General features: G+C 40.1%; 1 protein-coding gene across 9 annotated transcripts in view; it reads left to right on the top strand.

The window, feature by feature from the left end:
- Nucleotides 1-24,280, top strand: part of LOC105476441 (SIK family kinase 3) — a 258,371-nt gene that overhangs the window by 162,543 nt on the left and 71,548 nt on the right. For all 9 annotated transcript variants that reach the window (XM_011732409.3, XM_011732408.2, XM_011732407.3 and 6 more), the window contains one exon: nt 9,277-9,438. In XM_011732409.3, the coding sequence (XP_011730711.2) occupies nt 9,277-9,438 (162 nt within the window). The remainder of the gene's footprint in view (nt 1-9,276; nt 9,439-24,280) is intronic.

The following is a 24,280-nucleotide window of genomic DNA, read 5'->3' as shown; positions in this document are numbered from 1 at the left end:
TGTGTTAGAATAACTGGTGACAGTGTAAAGGATGATGGAAGAAAGGGAAACATGAAGGATGGAGAGGAGGAGGCATACTGTTTCAATATAAGTCGAAAATTTAGCATATTGTGTAAGTAACTGGATGTTAAGAGTGGGGAAGAAAGAGGAGTTGAAGATGATTCCAAAGTTTCTTTCATGGACATCTAGATGATCGTAAAAGGGATTCAGGAGGAGAACTAGGTTACAGCAGGAAAATAAAGAGAACATTAGTTCAGGCCAGGCACATTGGCTCATGCCTGTAATCCCAGCACTTTGGAAGGCCGAGATAGGTGGATTACTTGAGGTAAAGAGTTTGAGACCAGCCTGACCAACATGGTGGAACCCCGTCTCTACTAAAAATACAAAAATTAGCTGGGCCTGGTAGCACCTGTTGTCCCAGTGACTTGGGAGTCTGAGATAGGAGAATCACTTGAACCTGGGAGGCAGAGGTTGCAGTGAGGCGAGATCGCACCACCCCACTTCAGCCTGGATGACAAAGTGAGTCTCTATCTCAAACAAACAAAGAGAACGTTAGTTCAGTTTTGTCCATGTTAAATTTATGTCTTTCAAATTTTTTTAAATTATAAAAATAAAGATGGGATCTCGCTATGTTGCCCAGGCTGATCTTGAACTCCTGGACTCAAGTGATCCTCCCACCTTGGCCTCCCAATGTGCTGGGATCACAGGTGTGAGCCACCACACCTGACCTAAATTTAGATATCTTTATGACACCTAGATGAAGTTTTTCAATAGACATTTGAAAACAGGATTTTGGAGCTCAGGTGGTTAAGTGACTAGAAACAGTGAATTTGGAAGCCGTTAGCCTTATGTATTGGCGTTAGTTACCATCTCATGCTAGATAAAATTCCCTGGAGACGTGTACTTGAGCTGTTCCCTTTGGAAGACTAGTTAGAGCTAGGATTGCAACATTTTGATAGTCAATATTTTAAAAAATCAAAAGGTACCTCTGTTGACTTGGAGCATGCAGATTATACTAGCATCTGGTTAGAACCTCTGTTACAGGATTAGCAAACCAACTATTGCTAATACCTTGGTGTAGCATGAGAAACATTGGTACTATATGAGAAAACTTGAATAACATTTTTGAAAGGCCTTTTGTAAGAAATGAGATTCTATTTCAAAGGCTGCCTGGGTTTATGCTTAGTCTAGAAATACTTTTTAAGAAGCCATAAGAAAACAAATCCTTCCTTATACATTACTGTGAATGGACTTGATATGCAAAGTATGGCATGTTTTTTATGAAGACAACTTAAAAAGTGTGTAGTTTACAAACCTTGTTTAATAGCAAAATGAAGAGTAAAAAATGTGTTTTTGTAAAAGCTTATAGTCTCTTCTCTCATTGGTATTCCTTGAGTTAATTTATAATAATAAATTAATAAGTAATTAACATCGTTAATAATAATTTATCATTATTAATAGTAGTTCAAATATAGGGTCTTGCCTTGTTGCCCAGGCTGGAGTGCAGTGACATGATCATAGCTCACTGTAGCCTCGAACTCCTGGGTTCAAGTGATCCTCCTGCCTCAGCCTCTCAACAGATTACTAGGTGCATACCACCATGCCTGGCTAATTTTGTTTGTTTGTTTTCTGAGACCGGGTCTCACTCTGTCGCCCATGCTGGAGTGCAGTGGCATGATCTCGTCTCACTGCCACCTCTGTCTCCCAGGTTCAAGCGATTCTCCTGCCTCAGCCTTCCAAGTAGCTGGTACTATAGGCATGTGCCACCATACCCGACTAATTTTTTTTTTGTATTTTGAGTAGAGATGAGGTTTTGCCATGTTGACCAGGCTGGTCTCCGAACTCCTGACCTCAGGTGGTCCACCTACCTCTGCCTCCCAAAGTGCTGGGATTATAGACGTGAGCCACCATGCCTGGCCTATGCCTGGCTGATTTTTAAATTGTTTGTAGCAATGGGGTCTTGCTTTGCTGCTCAGGCTGGTCTTTAAGTGCTGGGATTATAGGCGTGAACCACCATGCCTGGCCTAATCTATAATTATTAAGTATCCATCGTAGGCAGAGTACGATTTTATGTGTAATAATGAGGCATAGAAAAACATTAAAATAGTTCTAGTTCCACATTTTCAAAACTAAAGCATATCCTGTGATAATGTGTTTCACAAAGAAATTGTGTTTTCTCAAAACTCTCAAGGAAAAGTTTAGTTTGTTTGGAAGAGACAGAAGAAAATTTAGTGTGCTTTTTGCTTGTATACCAAGTACAGACTTGGATATATGAAGATAGGTCATATATGTTAGTGTGCCTTTTTGGATTAGTTGGGAAGACTCTTGAATTCATTCAGGTGAGCAATATCTTTTAGCATTCATTTTGCTAATAAAGTCTAAGGTTCAGGAAATAGTTTTAATAAACAGGGATAGGAGTGTGTTCAATCATCTTTTGTTCTTTTAATAGATACTTATTAAGTGCTTAATATGTGTCAGATACCGTTCCTTGTACTAGGTACAGTATTGAACAAAATGGCAAGAATGCCTGCCCTCGTGGAGCTTGTTTCCTAGTGGAGAAGACAGGTAATACACAAACGAAGTAGGTAGAATGTGTCATTTGTTGGAAATGATAAGGTGCGGAGGGGAAGTGAATATGAAATTGAAATATCAGGAGGTAAGCTGACAATGGAGATGGGGAAGACCTCTCTGAGAAGGTTGTACTTTTGTAAAAGATCATGCAGCTATTTGGGGAAGATCATTTCAAGTAGAAAGAATAGAAAGAACAAAGGCCCGGTGGCAGGAGTATTTCTGCTGTGTTTGAGAAATAGCAAGGTGGCATATGTGGAATAGTAGGATGAGAGAGCCAGGGAAAGAAGGTGAGGTCAGAGGTCATGAGCTGGGAACCCATTGGAGGGTTTGACAGGAAAAATGATGTGATCTTATTTAAGATTTGAAAGAATTACCCTGCTACATAGAAATGCAGACTTAATTGTTTGAGTGTAGGAGTTTGAGGCTGCAGTGAGCCATGATCGATCCACTGCACTCCAACGTGGTCAACAGAGCAAGACCTTGTCTCTTGAAAGAGAAAGAGAGGAAGAAAGAAAAGAGAAAATGCAAACTTATATTCATATAAAATTCTTTACACAATTGTTTAATTGTTGATAGCGGCTTTCTTTGTAATAGCTAAGAACTGGAAACAACCAAAATGTCCTTCAGTGGGTGAATGGATAAGGAAACTCTTGTACATCTATTCCATGCTATACTACTCAACAGTAAAAACCAGCAAATGGGGCCAGGTGTGGTGGCTCACGCCTGTAATCCCAGCACTTTGGGAGGTTGAGGCGGGTGGATCATGAGGTCAGGAGTTCGAGACCAGCTGGCCAATATGGTGAAACCCCGTCTCTACTAGAAATACAAAAATTAGCCGGGTGTGGTGGCACACGCCTGTAGTCCCAGCTACTCGGGAGGCTGAGGCAGGAGAATCACTTGAACCCAGGAGGTGGAGGTTGCAGTGAGCCAAGATTGTGCCACTGCACTCCATCCTGGGTGACAGAGTGAGACTCTGCGTCAAAAAAAAAAAAAAAAAAGAAGCAAATGGTTAATAGACACATCAACTTGGATGGGTCTTAAGGACATTATGGTGACTAAAAATATCAGGCCAGGCATGGTGGCTCATGCCTGTAATCCCAACACTTTGGAAGGCCTAGGCAGGAATATCACTTGAGCCCATGAGTTTGAGACCAGCTTGGTCAACTTGGTGAAACCCCATTTCTAAATAATTAGCTAGGCATGGTGGCAGATGCTTGTAGTCCTAGCTGCTTGGGAGGCTGAAGTGGGAGGAGGTCAAAGCTGCAGTGAGCCATGATCTTGCCACTGTAATCCAGCTTGAATGACTCTGTCTCAAAAAACAAACACAAGAAAATAAAAAAGCCAATCTCAAAAGGTCGCTGACTGTATGATTCTGTTTATATAGTGTTCTTAAAATGATGAAATTACATAAATGGAAAACAGATTAGTGGTTTCTAGGAATTAGGGATGGTGGGGCATAGAGGAACAAGCGTGACTGTATAGGGGTAGTGCAAAGGAGATATGTGTGGTGGTGAAATATTTTTGTATCTTTTTTTGATACAAAAAATTGAACAGGAGAAGAGTACTCAGTAATGACTGAGTCCTAATAGTTGTCATTGCTCTTGTAGTAATTGCAGTGGTTGTTCCACAAATCTACACATGTGATAAAGTGACATAGAACTATACATACACATTGTACCCATGTCAAATTCTGGGTTTTGATATTGTTCTATAATTATATAAGATTTAACCATTGGAGGACACTGGGCAAAGGGTACACAGGACCTCTCTGCACTGTCTTTGCAATTTCCTGTGAATCTATAATTATCTCAAAATAAAAAGTTTTAAAGAAAAGATTACTACCTTGGCTGCTCTTTTGAGGAGTAATCCTACGAGATTTTTGCAGAAATCTAGCAGCAAGGTAGTTGCTGTTAAATGAGGCTGGTGGCACTAGAGTGGAGTGAAGACACGGGTGAGAAATAGTTGGATTCTGAATATGATTTGAATGTAGAGTTAATAGAATTTGCCGATGGAGAGGATGCAGGGTGTGAGAGAAAGAGAAGAATGAAAGATGCCATAAAAGTTTTTGGCCTGGTCAATGGAAGAGCGAAGAAAAGAGATAGTAACAAGAAGCAGCAACAAGTCAAGAAGCCCGGTAAGAGGTAGTCGGATTCTTGGCAAGGAAGACAAAATGACAAACCGTCTTCCTCTGGTCAGTGGCAGCCGCGCCTGGGAGTTAGAGGACAATAGGATATGAAAGTGAGTGCACTCTTATTAACCTGCTTAGGGGGAGCTGTGTTAGCTTGGCCTCGCCCTGCTTTTTTGGAAAGAAGCGTTTGTTTGATAAACAGGAAGTCGTTTCCATGGGTGTCGGAAGAAGAAATGATAGAACTGAGTGGCAAAGCAAATAACTACTAGCTGTGGTTAGTTTGGAATTGGCAGAACTTTTTTCAGGTAGTCACCTAAGATGAAGATGAGCACACATACTGCCTTTCCCCCTTTCTAGGCTGGGTTAATTCTTCACTGAATTGTGATGTTTCTGCCTATTGCTCATCCTGCTGTCAGGGTATGTTCGTTTTCAGCTAGTGTTTTGCATCGGCTATGAGTTGTAGACTTAGCAGACAAATGGAGACACTGTCTGTTTAGAGTGGAAAAGTGACTTATTTTAAGAAATGTTGGCTCCCCACCACTATCCCATTAGTGGCATACCTCTGACACTCCACTGAAGCTGGCCTAGGGAAGCTAAGACTGGCTTCTGTGTATTTTTGCTCTTTGAAAGGTCAGAACCTAAATGTACCACAAGATATTTTCTTCCTGAGTAAGATCGGGACAAAATTACAAACAGTGAATTCTGAAGCAAACTTACGTGCTGGTGCTCTAATGCTTTAGAAACTTCAAAATCAATTTCCTCTACTTCTAACAATATTACTCTCTGTGGGGTCTGTAAATCTCTTAGTATCAGTTACTTCTTTTCATTTTGCAAGGAAGGGCAGACCAAAAAGATTAAAGAAGACCAATGCCAAATCATGGTCATGGGAAAGTGAGAAAGAGAATTTAAACTCTTTTTACTTTTGAAAAGCACTTGAAACAGGAGAGCCATTTTTTTTCCCTTTTAGCCAAGAGTTACCTCATCCCTGTCTGGGTACATGTTTGGAGTGAAGCTGTGGTCAAAGAAAACTTTAAATTTGTCCCAGGCCTATAATGGCAACTAAATAGATAAGTAGTTGATTGATGGTGAAAAAAGCTTAGTGTGGTGGACTTGACTTTATGCAGCAGGTGTCTAATTGAGGTTTGTTTAGATTGGTGGGGGTGGGGAGGGGCAGGACTCTAGCTGAGGGCATGGCTGCAGTGTGGATGATTGGGATGAGGATATGGGTAGTATTTGTGGCTCAGTATTTAGGAGAGCTAGTTCACTGAATTGCCTGGAAGAAGCAGAACAACTCTAGAGTTCCTTGCAATTTGAGTTTATCCAGACAAGGTTCAACATGTATTTTGCTTTGCATATTGAGTGGATTCAGAAGCCATTTGGTTTCATTTGCCTTCTGAAAGTACTGCAGTATTTGTTAAAATGCTGTGACTATGTGTTAAGTCCAGACTGGGCTACAGCTCTGGATTTCTTCACTGAAAGTTAAATATCACATTTGAACTTGAAGAATGTTTACTGCCTGCCTCTAGAGCATATACGAATATAAAGCAGCCATTTGTCAGCAGGCAGCTGAAAGGCGATTTTCAGCAGGGACTGAAAACCACTGCAGGCCACTGGCTTCCTGGCACACCCACTAGACCTCGTGGGTTTACAGTGAAAGCAAACCAGTGGGAGTAGGGGTTGGGGGGATAAGATGGGCAAAAATCAGAGGAGAGGCTGAGTCTGAATGCGACTGAGCCACTGGGAGGGGCTTGCATGTGAAGAGCACAGTGCTCCCAAAGAGAAGAAAACTTGAACCCCAAACACAATGACTGGGGACAAATATCTAATGCAAACACTTAAAAAAAAAAAAAGTGATTTGTTCCGTAAGTGTATTTAGAGTCCAGGGGAAAAAAAAAGTGATTTGTTTGTCTTCTTTGTATCTATAACTATAGGGGTACTGAAGGTAACTTTGGGGAAAGTATTATAGTTTAAGCTGTATTACCCAGTGCGCTCTTACAGACATCTTTTAACCAGAACTATTAACAGGGACATTCGATGTATAGAAAATCACCTTTAAGCTCTACAGAATCCTGAAGGACTTTGTGCTCTATTAACTAGATGCTTAAGTATTCCCTATATAGTATTGAGTGGACCTTTTCAAAAATGTCTTTTGCAATATCTTTGAAAGTTAAGGTTTTGACATGTGATACTCTTAATCAGAGTACGCGTTTATTCCCAGATATTCTGTTCTTCCTTTGGGTATAGCATGGAACAGAGTTTACTTGTATTTAGAAGATCAAGAGGCGGGGATATTGGCAGGATAAATGATTTGTCCAGGGACAACTGATGTGTCACTGTAGAGATAAAACAGAACTAGGCTGCATTCCAGCAGCTCTGGCCTGTATAACAGTTTTGAGAACTTTCCAATCACTTTAGGAAAACAAGGTACTTAGAAATTTATAAAGAGTTTCTTAATAAAAGAAAATCACTTATTTTGGAAATTGTGAAATTAATCATTCTGCAGCATGTAAGAAGCGCTTTGATGTGTTCTGGTAATTAGTATTTACTGCCAGACGAATGTCTCTTGGGCATTTTAATTAATGGGTAGCTTGGCCAAATGAGCTTCTGATGGTAAACCTTCATAAGGGTTTATTTTTATGTTTCTCAAGAATGGCTGTCTCTTCAAAGCTCTTTAATTAGACAGGGTTTAGCAACTAAAACATATTATTAGAATAATTAGGCCTTGGGTTAAGAGAAATAGGGGGTCAAAGGAGCAGGTACTGTTATAAAATGGCCTCTTAAAACATAGCGTTCTACCTCTGATGGACGGCCAGTTCTTTCACAGCTTCTGTTAAGTTACTGCCCCTAGTTTGGACTTCGTGTTGTTTAAAGTTCATAGCAGACCTCACTGGAAGCCTAAACACACCCGAGTGGGAGCTTACTTATCCCCACCTCTGACCTCCTGGGGAAAGCTTGATTCTAGTCCTTTTAACTGCTAAGTGGAAGACTTCTTATTTTCTCCTTTTTTTTTTCTATTAAATTGGTAATCTTGGCTATAACAATGACTTGTATTTTTGAGGGAGATGCTTCAAAAGCCTTGTGTGTGGTGAACAAAAATTACAATAATTCCTTAGAGGATCTTTTTAAATGATTTATATTATCTACATGTAAGATATGTTCTTAAAGTGACTATCGTATTTGCATTCCCAAATGTTATATACCTTGTGGTCAGAATGCAGTTTGAATTATTTTACAATCTGCTCTGTAGATGGGCTGGCATCTAGCTCCCCTTCTTCAGCCTTCTCCCCTGCCATTTCTTGCCACAAGCGCTCAGTCTTGGCAGTTATTGCTAGTAAATATGTGCCACCCTGAACTTCCTCTTTGTGGTGAAGGAAAGATACACCTGACTGGTCTTGAGAGGGAGTGAGATGTCACCAAAACAATTGTGTATTCTTACCAAAACTACTGTTGATAAATCACAATGTATTTATCTGTGTTCCCTCAGTTTTCACTTTCCTACTATCTCAGGATGCTTAGGATGGCAAATATGTCCTTTTCCCAGCTAGATCAGTTGATTAAAGGACAGTGCTCATGAGGCCATTAGACATTTGTAACAGAGCAACTGTATCATGGCTGACATTTCTAATCCCACTAGCTGTCATGACCTGTATGTGTTGTTGGTTTGATAAAGAACTGAGTCAAAGATATGTATGTCATTGGTTTGGTATAAACCTACTGCTATTATTGGAAAGTTCTTAAAGAACCTGCTAATCCATCAAATCATTTTTTAATATTGAGGATAGCCTGCTTTATAGTATTATAGATTTTATCACATGTAAATTCTTTTGATATGCCTTAGTTAACAACATGGCCAATGAAATGATTTTATTTAAGTTGGTAGAAACTTCACTTGGTTTTTAATTGATGTTATCTGTAAAAATTAACATTCTTTAAGAACCATTTGGTAAGCCCCATAAATGCAGATATAAAGATGTAGGTATATCACTGTTCGCTCCAGAGAACAGTTACCAAGTAAGTGTGTTTTTATGTCAAATCTAAAAACTTTGAGAAAGCAGAAAAGATAGTAACCAAAACAGAGTGTTCTATCGAGCAGTTTTCTCCCCTTAGCAGTGACTAATTTCTGTCCACCCTTTCCTTAAATGATTGAATATTGGGGCCTTGCTTTTTTACCTCCTCTTTAACACAGGAAATATTTCTGATACTTATCTTCATGTGTGTGTTTGCTCATGTCTGTGCAATCTTCTGCAGTGGGGATATGAAAAGAAAGGTACTGAGTTCTATGACCCTTGAAAAACACCGTATAACCCTCAGAACTCTCTTTTCCTAATGAAAGTACTAGTGTGTTCTTATGCATACTTTTGTATAACAGGATTTATACTTATAATAGTTTGGCTATGTATTACTAATGAATTTTGATAGATGCAAACCAGGACTATCAATGTGTTGTTCTCTCGTTGTTCATTTCGCCTCTTTCACTCACTTACTTGAGAGGGCCCCTTGTAGCCCTCCTTAAGTCTACCTTTTGAAATTACCCAAGTGTCCAAAGTGAAAACTGACTGTATTCTTCTTCAACACAGACCACCTGGTGGCCCATGGTAGAATGGCAGAAAAGGAGGCCCGTCGGAAGTTCAAACAGATCGTCACAGCTGTCTATTTTTGTCACTGTCGGAACATTGTTCATCGTGATTTAAAAGCTGAAAATTTACTTCTGGATGCCAATCTGAATATCAAAATAGCAGGTGAGAACTGTACTGAGGATGTCAGATAGGGACAAAGGAGCTTTTCCTTGGGGTTCTTTAAGCAAGGGATTATCTGTTTCCATCTCTTCAGAAAGAACTATTGTGAAAGTAAGGAAAATTTAAGATGAAAAGCAAATAGCCTGAAAATTGATAAACTTTAAAAGTACTCCCCCCCGCCCCCCCCCCCTTTTTTTGTTGTTGAGTCTTATTGTCGCCCAGGCTGGAGTGCAACGGTGTAGTCTTGGCTCACTATAGCCTCCATCTCCCAGGTTCAAGTGATTCTCCTGCCTCAGCCTCCCAAGTAACTGGGATTACAGGTGAGCATCACCACACCTGGCTAATTTTTATATTTTTAGTAGAGTCGGGGTTTCGCCATGTTGGCCAGGCTGCTCTCGAACTCCTGGCCTCTAGTGATCCGCCTGCCTTGGTCTCCCAAAGTGCTGGGATTACAGGCGTGAGCCACCACACCTGGCCTATTTATTTTTAATTTAGTATCAGCTGGAACTAGGCTGGGGAGAAAGAAGGGAAAGGGTGATATTTAAAATACTATTACTTTGGTTAACAGGTTCTTTTTTAAATAATAAGAAATAAAATATGTAATAAAGTAGAAAGGAAAACTGCTAAAATTGTATACCCTCTCACCTTCACTTAAGAAGGTTGATTTATGTCACTGCTAACACAGAGCATACTTATTCTAAAGGCTGTAATTTTATGATAATTTAGGAAAAATAGATCTTAGAGTGGCTTATAGGCAGTCCAGCTTTTTGTCTTCTCAAATTTTACTAGTCTGCTTATCTGACAGTGCCTTAAGAGCACTTTTCACTGCCTCGATCTGTTCATTCTTTAGTAAACTATCAGCATTTTGCCTAATGAATACAAACTCACCATTTACTGATAAAAGAAAGTGACTGCAATCTATAGAGAAACTGTAAATATGAAAATAAGCCATTTATGTTTGCTGACACTTTCTGGTATAGCATCATGTATCCCCTGTCTCCCTGATAAAAGGAGGGGCATCTCATGTAGAAAACTGAAATATAGCTAGAATGTAATTGTCTTGAAAAGGCAAGGTATAAAGCAGTTCTAAGGATTTTCTTCCTTAGTAGAGGTGAGATTTGAGAGTTTGGATTTTTATCATAGGTCAAAGTTACCTAAGGGTACCTTTGCAGAGTCACAATTCTTCTGAGAGTTGCTTTTGTGTAGATAAGCCCGTTCACTTTTACATCCTGGAGCATCACCTAGCTTTTTATTTATCTGAAGCTGACGGCTACACTTTTGTTTAGAACTTTCACATCGTTTATAAGTTCTTTGAGTCCTGCACTAGCTTATTACCGAGTAACACAGGAATTAAAGACTTTCTTTATCTTATATAAAATCATGTTTTTCTTGCTCTCATGTCTGTTTTATTTTCTCTAAAGCTCTCTAGATATTGGTGGTTCCCACAGAGGTGTGTGGCATGGAAAAGCCTGGCAATTTCAAACCTTCTTTTGTTATTATTTTTTGGAGCTTCAATTAAATTAATAGTAATAATACCTAATAAGCTTCACAACCCTTAAAACTGTAATAAAAGATTGATTAATGTCTCATTATTACTATAACAAATTACCACAAACTTAGTGACTTGAAAAAACAGATTTGTTAGCCTGTAGTTCTGGAGGTCAGAAGTCCAAGCTGGGTCTCACAGGGTGAAAGTGAAGACAGCAGCAAGGACTGTTCCTCCTGGAGGCTCTGAAGGAAAAATGTGTCCTTGCCTTTTTTAGCTTCTAGAGGTCACCTGCATTCTTTAGCTCAGCCCCTTCCTTCCATCACTCCAACCTATGGCTTCCATTGTCACATCTCCTACTCCTAATTCCAACCCTCCTGCTTCCCTCTTGCAAGAACCTTTGTCATTATATTGGGCTGTCTCAGATAACCCAGGACCATCTCTCTCCCACGCCCACCTTTTTTTGTTTTTGTTTTCGAGACAGAACCTCATTCTGTCACCCAGGCAGGAGGGCAGTGATGTGATCTCAGCTCACTGCAACCTCAGCCTCCTGAGTATCTGGGACTACAGGTACACACCCCATGCCCACGTAACTTTTGTATTTTTAGTAGAGACAGGGTTTTACCATGTTGGCCATGCTGGTCTCGAACTCCTGGCCTCCAGCGATCCTCCCACCTTGGCCTCCCAAAGTGCTGGGAGCCACCATGTCCGGCCTCATCTCCCCATTTTAAGATCCTTAATCCTGTTAATACAGGTCCCTTTTACCATGTATGGTAACACATTCCCAAGTATGGGGGATTGGGATATAGATGTATTTGGGGGGCCATTATTCAACATGCCACAGATGTCATTGTAAGGCTCTTTGGATTATAGATTAGGGTAGTGAGTTAAAAGAAGGCCCTGTGGACACGTGCCACCCACTCTGCACTGACTGGCCCACCTGGGTAGCAGAGGACACCCCCACTCCCCCAAGCATTGAAGACATAGTTTATTTCCTCGTATCCTTTCTCCCTTGGGTGTAGTTGCGGTGGGGAAGGAGGGAAGGATGGGATGATCTCCATTCCTTGGGCTCTGCATCCGAGTCCGTGGTGCGCCACTGTACTGGGAGCTGTGGGGCCTGCTGCAGTGGGAGTGTGTGGAACACCTTGACCAAAGGGGAGTTTTGTCTTGTGTGTTTTGAAAAAGTCTTAATGAAGGGAATGTTGTTCATTCTTAGTAGTATAGTTTGCAGTTCTTAAAGGCAAATAGTAAGTTTCAGTAGAAAACAAAACAAAAAGAAGGCCCTCTTTATATTCTCTAGTTTTATTTTCCCTCCGCTGACCCAAAGTTAAAAATTTTCTTAATGGTCCCTTGGTTCTTGATTTTGAATTTAGGATCATTTTGATTTAGTTAAAGAAATTTCTTTTTTTTTTTTTTGAGATGGAATCTCGCACTGTTGCCCAGGCTGGAGTGCAGTGGTGCGATCTCCGCTCACTGCAACCTCTGTCTTCTAGGTTCAAGCGATTCTCCTACCTCAGCCTCCTGTGTAGCTGGGATTACAGGCATGCGCCACCAAGTTCGGCTAATATTTTGTATTTTTAGTAGAGATGAGTTTTACTATGTTGGCCAGGCTGGTCTTGAACTCCTGACCTCGTGGGATCTGCCTGCGTCAACCTCCCAAAGTGCTGGGATTATAGGCCTGAGCCACCACGCCTGGCCATTAAGGAAATTTCTATATCCTTTAGTTTTTACATTGAGAAACTCAGAGTAAAAACAGAGATTATTGATAACTGAAATTGGAAACTCTACTGAAATATTTGGGTAAGGAGATTTTTAAAGGTTTTTGTTGTTGTTGTTGTTAATAGTTAAATTCAAGGAGTCACAATGAGAGTGTCTACCTGCTGATATGTAATTACAGACTGCGGAGTGCTGGCAGCCAGCCTTGGGCTCTCTCTGTGTTAACACATATACTTTGGCAAGATTTTTAAGTTCATTAACCCAAAGTGTACATTTTTATTATTTGTTTTAAGAGCAAAACAAAAAAATATATGAGCACCTCTAGTTTTGCGGCCTGCTACAATACCTAACATTAGCTTTGCTCATACATTCTTTCTCTTACATGCCATCATTACTCAGTTTCTCAGTTTCTCAGTTTCTCTGAACCTCCTTTCTTGCACATAAATTAAATAGAATTCTCATTCTCACCTCCCAGTTCTTTTTTGAACTTAATGGACTAGTGGGAGAAATACTTCTAGTTGAAGCCAACTAGAACATGACTAATTTTGGAGAGGTAGGTTGGATGTTTTTGACAGGATGAGGTCAGATAGGTAACGAAATCAACTTTAATTCTAAAAGCCAAAAGTAACTTTCAGATTCCTGATCTTTTCAATGGCCTCCCTTTTGGTAAAGTATTTTAAATCTCAGTAAGAAGAAACTACTATATATGAAAGAAACATGCGAGAGAGAAAAAGGTTTTTTTGGTTTTATTTTAAGAAGTTAGTCTTGGCGGCTCACGCCTGTAATCCCAGCACTTTGGGAGGCCAAGGCGGGCAGATCACCTGAGGTCAGGGGTTTGAGACCAGCCTGGCCAACGTGGTGAAAACCCGTCTCTACGAAAGTACACAAATTAGCTGGGCATGATGGCGGATGCCTGTAATCCCAGCTACTCGGGAGGCTGAGATGGAAGAATCACTTGAACCCAGGAGGCAGAGGTTGCAGTGAGCCGAGATTACGCCATTGCACTCCAACCTGGGCGAGAGAGCGAGACTCCATCTCAAAAAAAAAAAAAAAAGAAAAAGAAAAGAAGGAGAAGTTAGTCTTAAGTAGTTCATCTTTAAAATAATCATATATGTTATAGTAGCAAAATAACTTGGAACTAATAAAACTCAGGAAGTATAAAAGACTCATGTTTTCTTTATGCCATTGTTTAAGTGATTTTAATGAAAGTAATCATGCATCCAGTTTCGTGTAGAAGATGAATAAATCGGTCTATGGATATTTGTGTTTACATTAATTTATTTTTACTTTTTGTATTAATGTGGTGATTTACATTTGATACTGTTTATTTGTTTGTTTTGTAGAGACAGGATCTCACTATGTTGCCTAGGCTGGTCTCAAACTCCTGGCCTCAAGCGATTCTCCTGCCTTGGCCTCCCAAAGTGCTAGGATTATAGGTGTGAGCCACTATGACCACTCCTTCCCTCTCTTTTTTAAGAAACTGGGTCACCTTCTGTTGCCCAGGCTGGAATGCAGTGGCATAATCATAGCTCACTGCAGCCTCAACCTCCTGGGCTCAAGTGATCCTCTTGCCTCAGCCTCCTGAGTAGCTGGGACTACAGGCATGTTCCACCACACCTGGCTAATTTTAAAAGTTTTTTGTAGAGATGGGGTGTCACTATGTTGCTTAGCCTGGTCTCAAACTCTTGGCCTCAACCAATCCTCCCTCCTTAGCCTCCCAAAGTATTAGGATTACAGGCATGAGCCACGTGCCTGGCCTACATTTGATATTTGATACTGTAAAAAGGTAGCTATCACAACTGTCCATACTAGTTCTCTTCAAGAGAATAAATGTTCCCTAGATAGGTAGATATTAGTCATAGATATTATAAGTTATAATTATAGTACAAGTTATATGTTCAGTTATAAATATTATAAGATTCAGCTGAGCAAGGTGGCATGCATCTGTAGTTCCAGCTAGTTGAGATCAAGGCTGAGGCAGGAGTCTCACTTGGACTCAGGAGTCTGAGTCTAGCCTCATAGTGATACCTTGTCTACTGAAAAAAAAACAAAAACAAAAACGGATTGAACCATTATTCCATTGTTTATGATTTTTTTGTACTTAATTCTTATTTATGAATTTTTGTTCTAGTTCTATTTCTAGAGAGAATAAAGCCCAGGTGAATAACTTTGTTTTATTTCTGGTTTTAGAATTATTAATAACAAATCCATGTTCTTAATGGCAGTAGCAAACCTGTCTTCTGTAGAATTTTTAAAAAGATGTTTCTGTGATTAGTAATACAGAAGCAGCTTTGATCATTTTCAGAATAAAGAACTTTACGACAGGGAGAGGTGGCTCATGCCCATAATCTCAGCACTTTGGGAAGCCGAAGTGGGAAGATCACTTGAGGCCAGGATTTTGAGACCTGGGGCAACATAGTGAGATTCCATCTCCTTTTTATTAAGAAGAAAAAAGAAAAAAAAAAAAGAATTTTATTTGTAAAGGCAGTCACCAAGTCTAGAACTAAGAATTTGTGGAGGTAATCTAGAATCTTATCTGTTAATGAAGCCTCCTTACATAATGGCACAGAAGAGAAAAAAGAAGTGTGAAACATGACTCCAGCCCTAAAGAACTCAGGCTATTTGGGCAGCAAACATTTAGATCTTTGAAAAGCTAGTAACACCAAAATTATGCTTTGCATATCTATAATGTACCTCACAAAGCATTTTTACATATATCACCCAATTTTATTATTTGGCATGCAAATATAGCTTATTAAAATCTCTTCATCTTCTGGCACATTTAACTCTCCAAAACCTCTGAATTTCTTGTAAAGAGCACCCAAGCAAGGTATAGAGAATCCCCATGCTGGGAAACGAATAGGATTCTTGGCCTCCGACTTTTAACTTTTCTGGCCTGAGATGTGTAAGGATCCACAGAGGAGCAGTGGAAGGACGGGGAGGCACAACGCAGCTCAGTCAGCATGGAGCCAGCATCGCTGGATGACAGTACCCTTAACAGCTACCAAATTATAGTTGGATACAATAGAAGAGATGTTACAAGGCACGTCATGACTCATTATCACATTAATTGTACAGTCTAATTAGCATAGGAGTTCAGAGGATGATAGAACTACTTTAGTTTGTAAGATTCCACCAGATTGTCAGTTCCACAGGGACTGTAACCATGTCCTGTTTATTGTCACACTCCTACTGGCTCATACCTGCCCGTTCTGTAGCAGGTGCCCCCCAGCTTTGTCGAACTGAAGTTCAGGCAGTACTGATGAGGACATGAATATTGTATTAAGGACGTGGCATTTGAGGTGCGTCCAGTGTCATGTGATTAGGTGATCAGGTGTGAAGGAGAGAATTCCATCAAGTGTTAATAAGGCACCTGTCAGTTGCAGACACTGATCTAGGCACGGGGTACGGCAGCCAGTAAGATAACCCCTTGGAACTAACATTCTAATGGAGAGAAATAGACCGTAAATACAAATAAGCTCTCGTAGAGCTGTGACAAAGATAAACTCGAGTAACATGGCAGAATGATTTGTGTGAGAGGTACTGCTTTTAGCCAGGATCTTCAAAATGTTCCATGCAGAAAGAAGAACACTGCGAAGGCCTGAGAGAGATGAATTCAACATAGAAGAAAGGGGTAGAAGAAAGTCCAGCATGGCTGGAGATAATAGATAAAATGGGAAGTGGAAGAAGTTGGGATGAGAGAGATGGCAAAGGCCGGTTGCATGTGGTTAGGATGTGGGATTTCATTTAGGTTCCAGTGGGCACTGAGCTGGAGCAGCATGGGCAGCAGTAGAATGCACAAGGTCTATTTGAAAAAAAAAAAAAAAAAAAAGGATGAGCAGCTCAGTGAAAGGGAAGGTTAAAGGAGGGGAGTCTCCCCGAGAAGGCAGGAGAGGTAAATGTTTTTACTAGATTGAGATCATTTGAATGTAAGACTTATTAATCCAATTCAGTATGGAGAAGGCAAAAAGCTGGAAGCTGAGGGAAGGGAAGGGCCTCCTGGCAATCGGAAGGCCAGTTAAAGGCTGTGAATGGTAAAATCCTGCATGAGGGTGATGGTGGCAGTAGACATGCAAAGGAAGAAAATGGCAACAAATTCAAGAGAGAAAGCAAGCGAGAATTTCTAGGACCAGATAACCAATCATGTATCTTGGCCAGGAAGAGGAAATTTTGAAAGATATGTTTAGAAAAAAATAAAATTTTCTTACGGATTATATTAAGCTATCAAAAAAATGGTGTTTTAAAAATGGTTGCTGTATTGCTATTTGAAAGTAATTTTAATGTCCTTGTCCCCAAAGATTTAAGTAGCAAGGTGGCTATATTTAAAATAGATTGCCTAGGCCGGGCATGGTGGCTGACGCCTGTCATCCCAGCACATTGGGAGGCCGAGGTGGGCGAAATCACCTGAGGTCGGGAGTTTGAGACCAGCCTGACCAACATGGAGAAACCCCGTCTCTAGTAATACAAAATTAGCCCGGCATGATGGCGCATGCCTGTAATCCCAGCTACTCGGGAGGCTGAGGCAGGAGAATCGCTTGAACCCAGGAGGCGGAGGTTGCGGTGAGCCAAGATCGTGCCATTGCTCTCCAGCCTGGGCAACAAGAGTGAAACTCTGTCTCAAAAAAAAAAAAAAAAAAAATAGATTGCCTAAGAAAAACCTGAAATGTAGCTGGCTTACTCCCTGAAGAAAATTTCTTTCAAATACTCAGACATTATGAGAATGTTTTGAAAATTGTGGAAACTTTTTTTTTAAACCTAAGGAAGTTGGAAACTTTTGTCTTTAAATGTCGACTCCCAGAATGGTCTCCATGAGATAGTTTCCACTCCCGTGTTATTGTTTTAGTTGGCAATCAGTAGACAGCAAAGATCAGAAATGCAACTATAGAAATGCTAATATTCTGGAAAGAATTTTCAGAGCATGGATTTAAGGTACTATGGAAAATTTTGACCTTAATGCAGTGAGAGCTAGATCATTTTTTTTTTTTAGGGAGAAATTAAAACATTTCCTAACTCAATTGACCTTTTACCCTTAGTATGACTATACTGAGGTACCATCATATAGAAAAGAAAGGTTGGAAACCTTGGATTTTTGAGTACCCTTCCACAGTGTGATGATTGACAGTGTCTCTGACTGGTCACAGGAAGTAGTTATGCGGTATTCATTATGTCAATCTAAATTTTATTTCATGATTCTAACGCCCTTTTTTTAGGCTGTCATTCATTGCACCTCACAGGTTGACACGTCCAATAAATTGAGACCATAGAGGCCTTTGTGTTTGTCCTGAATTCAGGTCATAATAGAGTCTAGGAATGTTAACAGCTAGACCTGTGTTCTCGCCCTGAAGTGGCATATGACCATTACCAAGAAGCTGCTAAATAACCTTCCTTTATGTTGATCCTTGGGAAAATAAAATTTGAAATATTATCTCTCTTGAATCCTATTCCTGAGACTAGAACTTTACAAATTTGTATTCTACTTAATGTCATATCTATATTTTTAAATATTAAGATTATTGGCCGGGCGCGGTGGTTCAAGCCTGTAATTCCAGCACTTTGGGAGGCCGAGACGGGCGGATCACGAGGTCAGGAGATCGAGACCATCCTGGCTAACACGGTGAAACCCCGTCTCTACTAAAAAAAATACAAAAAACTAGCCGGGCGAGATGGTGGGCGCCTGTAGTCCCAGCTACTCGGGAGGCTGAGGCAGGAGAATGGCGTAAACCCGGGAGGCGGAGCTTGCAGTGAGCTGAAATCCGGCCACGGCACTCCAGCCTGGGCCACAGAGCGAGACTCCGTCTCAAAAAAAAAAAAAAAAAAAAAAAAAGATTATTAACTTAGTTTAACACAGAAAAAACGTTGATGTTACGGGAGGGTGCACTGTATGTAGCCTATGGTTTCATGTAACTCTTGAAACACCGAAGTGTGACACCTGAGGCTATGTAAACAGAGGCCAGCCTGATAAGCTGAGAATCAAGAATTTGATGCTCAACCATAGACTCCTCTTACTCACACTTCTAGCTTGTGTGAAGTGACTTCTCTATTACTTTTCCTCAGCCTCAAGGATTTTCATGCCATTATCTATTAATTGCATGTCACTTATTTTGGGGATAATTAGAAAAAGGGGGATTGAGAAGTTGAGAATAGAAAAGGGGAGAGAAGCAAAGGGCAGAAAAGAAATGGAAGCTTTTGCTTTGAGGCCTTGTAGGGGGTGGGGGGTGGAAAAAAAAGCGTGGGAGAAGCCTGAGCCCGAAAGCTTGCCTCCTCCCTCTACAGGGAAAGGGAGTTGAGCGGAGTGTAAGAGGGTGGATGGCATGTGCTTCTGACCTACCAAAGCATCTGGAAATTTCAGACTGCTGTTTGTCTCTGAGACTGTGTTGGGCATAGCATTGAATAAAGTGTGGATCCGTAAGTATGTGAAGTGATATTCCGCAGTGTATACATATATCATAACGTGTACGATGTACCCTGTAAATATACACAATTATTGTAACTTGCCCATTAAAATGAAACTGAAAATATAAATAAAACATGAGCAGTGATGATTAAAAGCCAAAGTTTCATCTTAATCTGTATAATATCTAGAACACAGAAAAATAAGTTTATCGGCATTTTATTGAAGCTGCAGAAAATGCCAGCTTTGAAAAATCTCTAGCAAGCAAGGTATGGTTTAAGGAAATTAGGTGTACACTTAACCTATAGTTTGTTTCCTTTCCTTTCCTTTCTCCTTTTCCTTCCTTCCTTCCTTCCTTCCTTCCTTCCTTCCTTCCTTCCTTCCTTCCTTCCTTCCCTCCCTCCCTCTTTCTTCTCCTTCTCTTGTTTTCTTTCTCTTTCTTTTCTCTTCTCTTCTCTTCTGTTTTTCTTTCTTTCTTTTTCTTTCTTTCTTTTCTTTCTCTCGCTTTTCTCTCTCCTTCCTTCCCTTCCTTCCCTTCCTCTCCTTCCTTCCTTCCTCACTCCCTCTCCTCCCTCTCCTCTCCCTCTCCCTTTCTTTCTTTTCTTTCTCTCCTTCCTTCTTCCTTTCCCCCTCCCTCTCTCCTTCTTCTCCTTCTCTTCTGTTTTCTTTCTCTTTCTCTCTCTCTTTCTTTCTTCCTTCCTTCCTTTCTTTCCTTCTCTCTCTTTTCTCTCTTCCTTCCTTCCTTCCCTCCTCTCCTCTCTTTTCTTCTCCTCTCCTCTCCCCCCCTTTCTTTTTTTTTTCTTTTCTTCCTCTCTCTCTGTCTGTCTTTCCCTCTTTTCTCTCTCTCTCTTTCTCTTCCTTCCCTCCCTCCTTCCCTCTCTTCCTCCCTTCAGTCCCTCTCTCCCTCCCTGTCACCCAGACTGGAGTGCAATGGTGCAATCATAGCTCACTGTAACCTTGAACTCATGGGCTCAGGGGATTCTCCCACTTCAGCCTCCCAAGTAGCTGGGACTACAGGTATTTGTTACCATGCCTGGCTAATTTTTAAATTTTTTGTAGAGATGGGATTTTGTTTTGCTGCTCAGGCTGGTCCTGAATTTTTGAGCTCAAGGGATCTTCTTACCCCGCCTCCCTAAGTGTTGGGATTACAAGCATGAGTGACTATGCCCAGCCTCTTACCTGTAGTTTTTAGTTTAAGATATTTTAGAAGAACATTGATATTCTATCCATTTAGAGTAGTGTTTTACTTTTATTAGTGGATATAGAAACTATATCTGCTATAGAAGAACTGTAGAACTATAGAAAACTTATAGAAACTTAGAGTTCTTATAGGAACTCTAAGAACTTTTATGTAAGTCTGCCCAAGATCATATTTCCTCATGAGGATCGTAAGCTCTTCAAATGCAAGTTGATGTTGGGAAGGGACTAACAGATCACTCAGAGTGCTCCTTCACTCTGATTCTGAGGGAGGCTTTATTGTGTAAAGTGTGTTGGAAGCCAGGCGTGGTAGCACGCACCTGTAGTCCCAGCTACTCAGGAGGCTGAGATCGAAGGGTTGCTTGAGCCCCAGAGGTTGAAGCTGCAGTAAGCTTTGATTTGCACCACTGCTCTCTAGCCTAGGCGACAGAGCGAGACCCTGTCTCTCAAAATAAATAAAGAAATAAATAAAAATGTTTACTTTTTGTGTATAGATGAGGTCTCGCTCTGTCGCCCAGTTTGGTCTTGAACTCCTAAGCTCAAGCGATCTTCCTGCCTCAGCCTCCCAAAGTGCTAGGATTACAGGCATGAGCCACTGTGCCTGACCTGAAACATTCTTTTAATGTGATATTATAGAAATTTAAAATTAAAGCGATGTCAAAAAGAGTGAGGCTGACTTTTTAGGCAAGCCTTTGCAAGGTGGCAGAATATTAGTAAAAGTCCCCATTATTATCAGAATCTGGTTGTCATTTATGAGTTCTGAAATATACCTTATCAGTTCTCTTAAAATCATAAGAGAGGGAATATAATATCTGTATCAGTTTTCTTAGCATCAGAAAGTCAGTTTGCTAGTGGTAGGCATGGGTATTTCATCTAATCTTTTTAAAATATCCTGATTTGTGTGGTCTTTGGCTCATCTTTGCGGAGACTATACACAGACCATCCTTAATTTACCACCTCAAGTAGTATATAGGATCTTTTCCCAGCCAGTGATTTCTGAATCCTCAGAGATTCTCAATATTCCAAGAGATTCATGTCATACAAAGTGATAATGATTCTTCTATTTTTTAGACGTTAATACATGAAATAATTACTTAGGTCTTTCCACCCTTCTTAAAGGAATAGTTTGAGAGCCTCTGAGTATAAATTGAGTCTACCTGCTGGCAGGATGCTAATGAGCATGCTTATGACTTGGTCATTCCATTTATTGTTCAAGTAGTTGGTTATCATAATAGCTTTGACCAGGGTGCAGTTTTTCATTGTATTTTATTAAGTTTACATCTGTTATGGATCACTAGATTATATAAAGCATAAAGAACACTAATGTTGAAATTCAAACTGATGAGGATAAAAATGATAATTCTATAATGCCTCAAGACAACCTTCACCAAATTCATGAATTGTCTTCATTTGGCCATAATTCTTATACAGCACATCAAATGGTATTTCTAGGGCCTGAAAAAACAAAGTTTTAAAATGTTACATTACATACATACACACAAAATATGTATATACCACATGTATACACATTTTTTACACACATACCCGTATCTATATCTCTCTATATATGTTATATCCAGTTTGATTTATTGGGAATAAAGGCTATCTACATTCATAGTGTATTATTTACAAATAAGTGCTAGTAAGTAATAACCCAGTATTTGTTAATCCGTTTCATTATTTAAAAACAAGGCACAAAAATAATTCATATAATCAAGTCTGGTTTTTAGGTTCAAACATGTAAGTCTTCCAAATCCTAGGTCATGAGAAGTATTCATCTATTTTGTGTATTATAATCTCAGTATATTTGTGACTTCCAGAGCCAGATACAGTGGGTCATGCTTGTAATCCCAGCACTTTGGGAGGCCAAGGCTGGAAGATCCCTTGAGACCAGCCTGGGCAACATAATAAGACCCCGTCTCTATCCCACCGCCCACACCCCCCGCCCCATCAAAAAAAAAAAAATACACACACACACATATATATGGCTTCCTACTAAACATGATATATCAATTTTAAATAAATACTTTTTCTTGCATAATTAAAATAAATAGTGTGGTCACTTGTATGATGGGATAATATGAATTTGTCTTAAAATTCATAGTGAACTTTCAAATTAATTTTTAATGTACTGATGTAAAATAAAATGTCTTTTAGCTAAAGTCACTTCTGTATCATAAATCATACAAAAATGACAACATTATTTTTAAAATTTCTTTCCTGGGAGGTTTTTAAGATAATACATTCCTTTGAAAGGAGTTCGTCAGTCAGAAAAGTTGGAAAATAAAAGGTAACTATACTGATTTCTTTACATTCTAATCCAAGTGTAACATGGTTTTCTTGATCAGATTGAGAGAGTCTCTGAACTGTTGATAGAATCTTCTTCAGGAAAGCCCCATTTCTCTAGAATATACTAATTGCCTCTCTGGAACTTTTCTTTAAAACTCATCCATTGGTTATAATTATATAGTTACATGTGTGCTGGTTTCATGTGTGTCTCCCCCAGTGGACTAATCTGCTACATGAGGGCAGGGACCATATCTGTCTTGTTCACCTTGTACTGAGAATACATTTGTGGTCCATCAAAAAATTGAGGAGGGAGGCCAGGTGTGGTGGCTGATACTTGTAATCCCAGTACTTTGGGAGGCCCAGGTGGGCAGATCACCTGAGGTCAGGAGTTTGAGACCAGCCTGGCCAATATGGTGAAATCTTGTCTCTACTAAAAATACAAAAATCAGCCGCGTATGATCACACATGCCTATAGTCCCAGCTACTTGGGAGGCTGAAACAGGAGAATTGCTTGAACCCAGGAGATGGAGGCTGCAGTGACCCGAGATGGTGGCACTGCACTCCAGCCTGGGTGACAGAGTGAGACTATATCTCAAAAAAAAAAAAAAAAAAAAAAAAACCAAAAAAAAGAGGAGGGGAGTACTTTATTCCCATTATCATATTTTTACATTACCTTTCAGCTGCGTTACTTTTCAGATGTCAGCTTTCATTTGAGGTTTTGTTTTTGTTTTTGTTTTTTTGTTAGCTTTGATCTAAGATAGTATTTTGTTACCTACTCTTAATTTCTAGGTAACACCTTAGAGCTTCTTAAGTGACAATCCTATCTTCTTTTCTCTAAAAGTAGGCTTCTGCTTATCAGACCATATGTCTTAGTTTTTAATTTGGAAAATGGTTTTTTTTGTTTTGTTTTGTTTGTTTGTTTGTTTGTTTGTTTGAGACAGAGTCTCACTGTGTCACCCAGGCTGGAGTGCAGTGGCCTGATCTCTGCCCACTGCAAGCTCTGCCTCCTGGGTTCAAGTGATTCAAGAGAATTTAAGGGGACACTGATTCATCATGTTCTGTAAAAGGCACACTAAAATTTTGTATACCATGCTCACCTGTCATTATTAGAAACTTACCTGATTAAATGATTAGGCTTTTATTGTTCTTATTGATATTCTTTAAAATCATGACTATGATATACTCATTAATGTTTTTAAGAATTCCAATGAGTACTGTTTGCATGTGTTGTAGAAAGTGTCTCATAATCCTTTCCTTTATACATCTAGTCAGTACTAAGTTTGATGCAAAGATTCTATATTGAGGAGGTGTTTGGAGGTTTGTGTGAGAAGGGTTGGATGTTGCTATCTAGAATAAATAGAATGGAGAAGATTGGTTTATTACCTCATTTAAAATAGCTAAGTTCAGCTCTCCTACCTGCTAAGGTGTTTTGGGATAAAAATACATAAGTCTGGCCGGGCGTGGTGGCTCACGTCTGTAATCCCAGCACTTTGGGAGGCCGAGACGGGCGGATCACAAGGTCAGGAGATGGAGACTATCCTGGCTAACACGGAGAAACCCCGTCTCTACTAAAAATACAAAAAATTAGCCAGGCGTGGTGGTGTGCGCCTGTAGTCCCAGCTACTTGGGAGGCTGAGGCAGGAGAATGTCGTGAATCCGGGAGGCGGAGCTTGCAGTGAGCAGAGATCAAGTCACTGCGCTCCAGCCTGGGTGAAAGAGCGAGACTCCGTCTCAAAAAAAAAAAAAAAAAACATAAGTCACTCACT

The sequence above is a fragment of the Macaca nemestrina genome, chromosome 12, assembly GCF_043159975.1.
Source record: "Macaca nemestrina isolate mMacNem1 chromosome 12, mMacNem.hap1, whole genome shotgun sequence".
NCBI classification, from domain to species: Eukaryota; Metazoa; Chordata; class Mammalia; order Primates; family Cercopithecidae; genus Macaca; species Macaca nemestrina.
The sequence above is the reverse complement of the archived record's forward strand: the minus strand, read 5'-3'. Positions and strand labels throughout refer to the sequence as shown.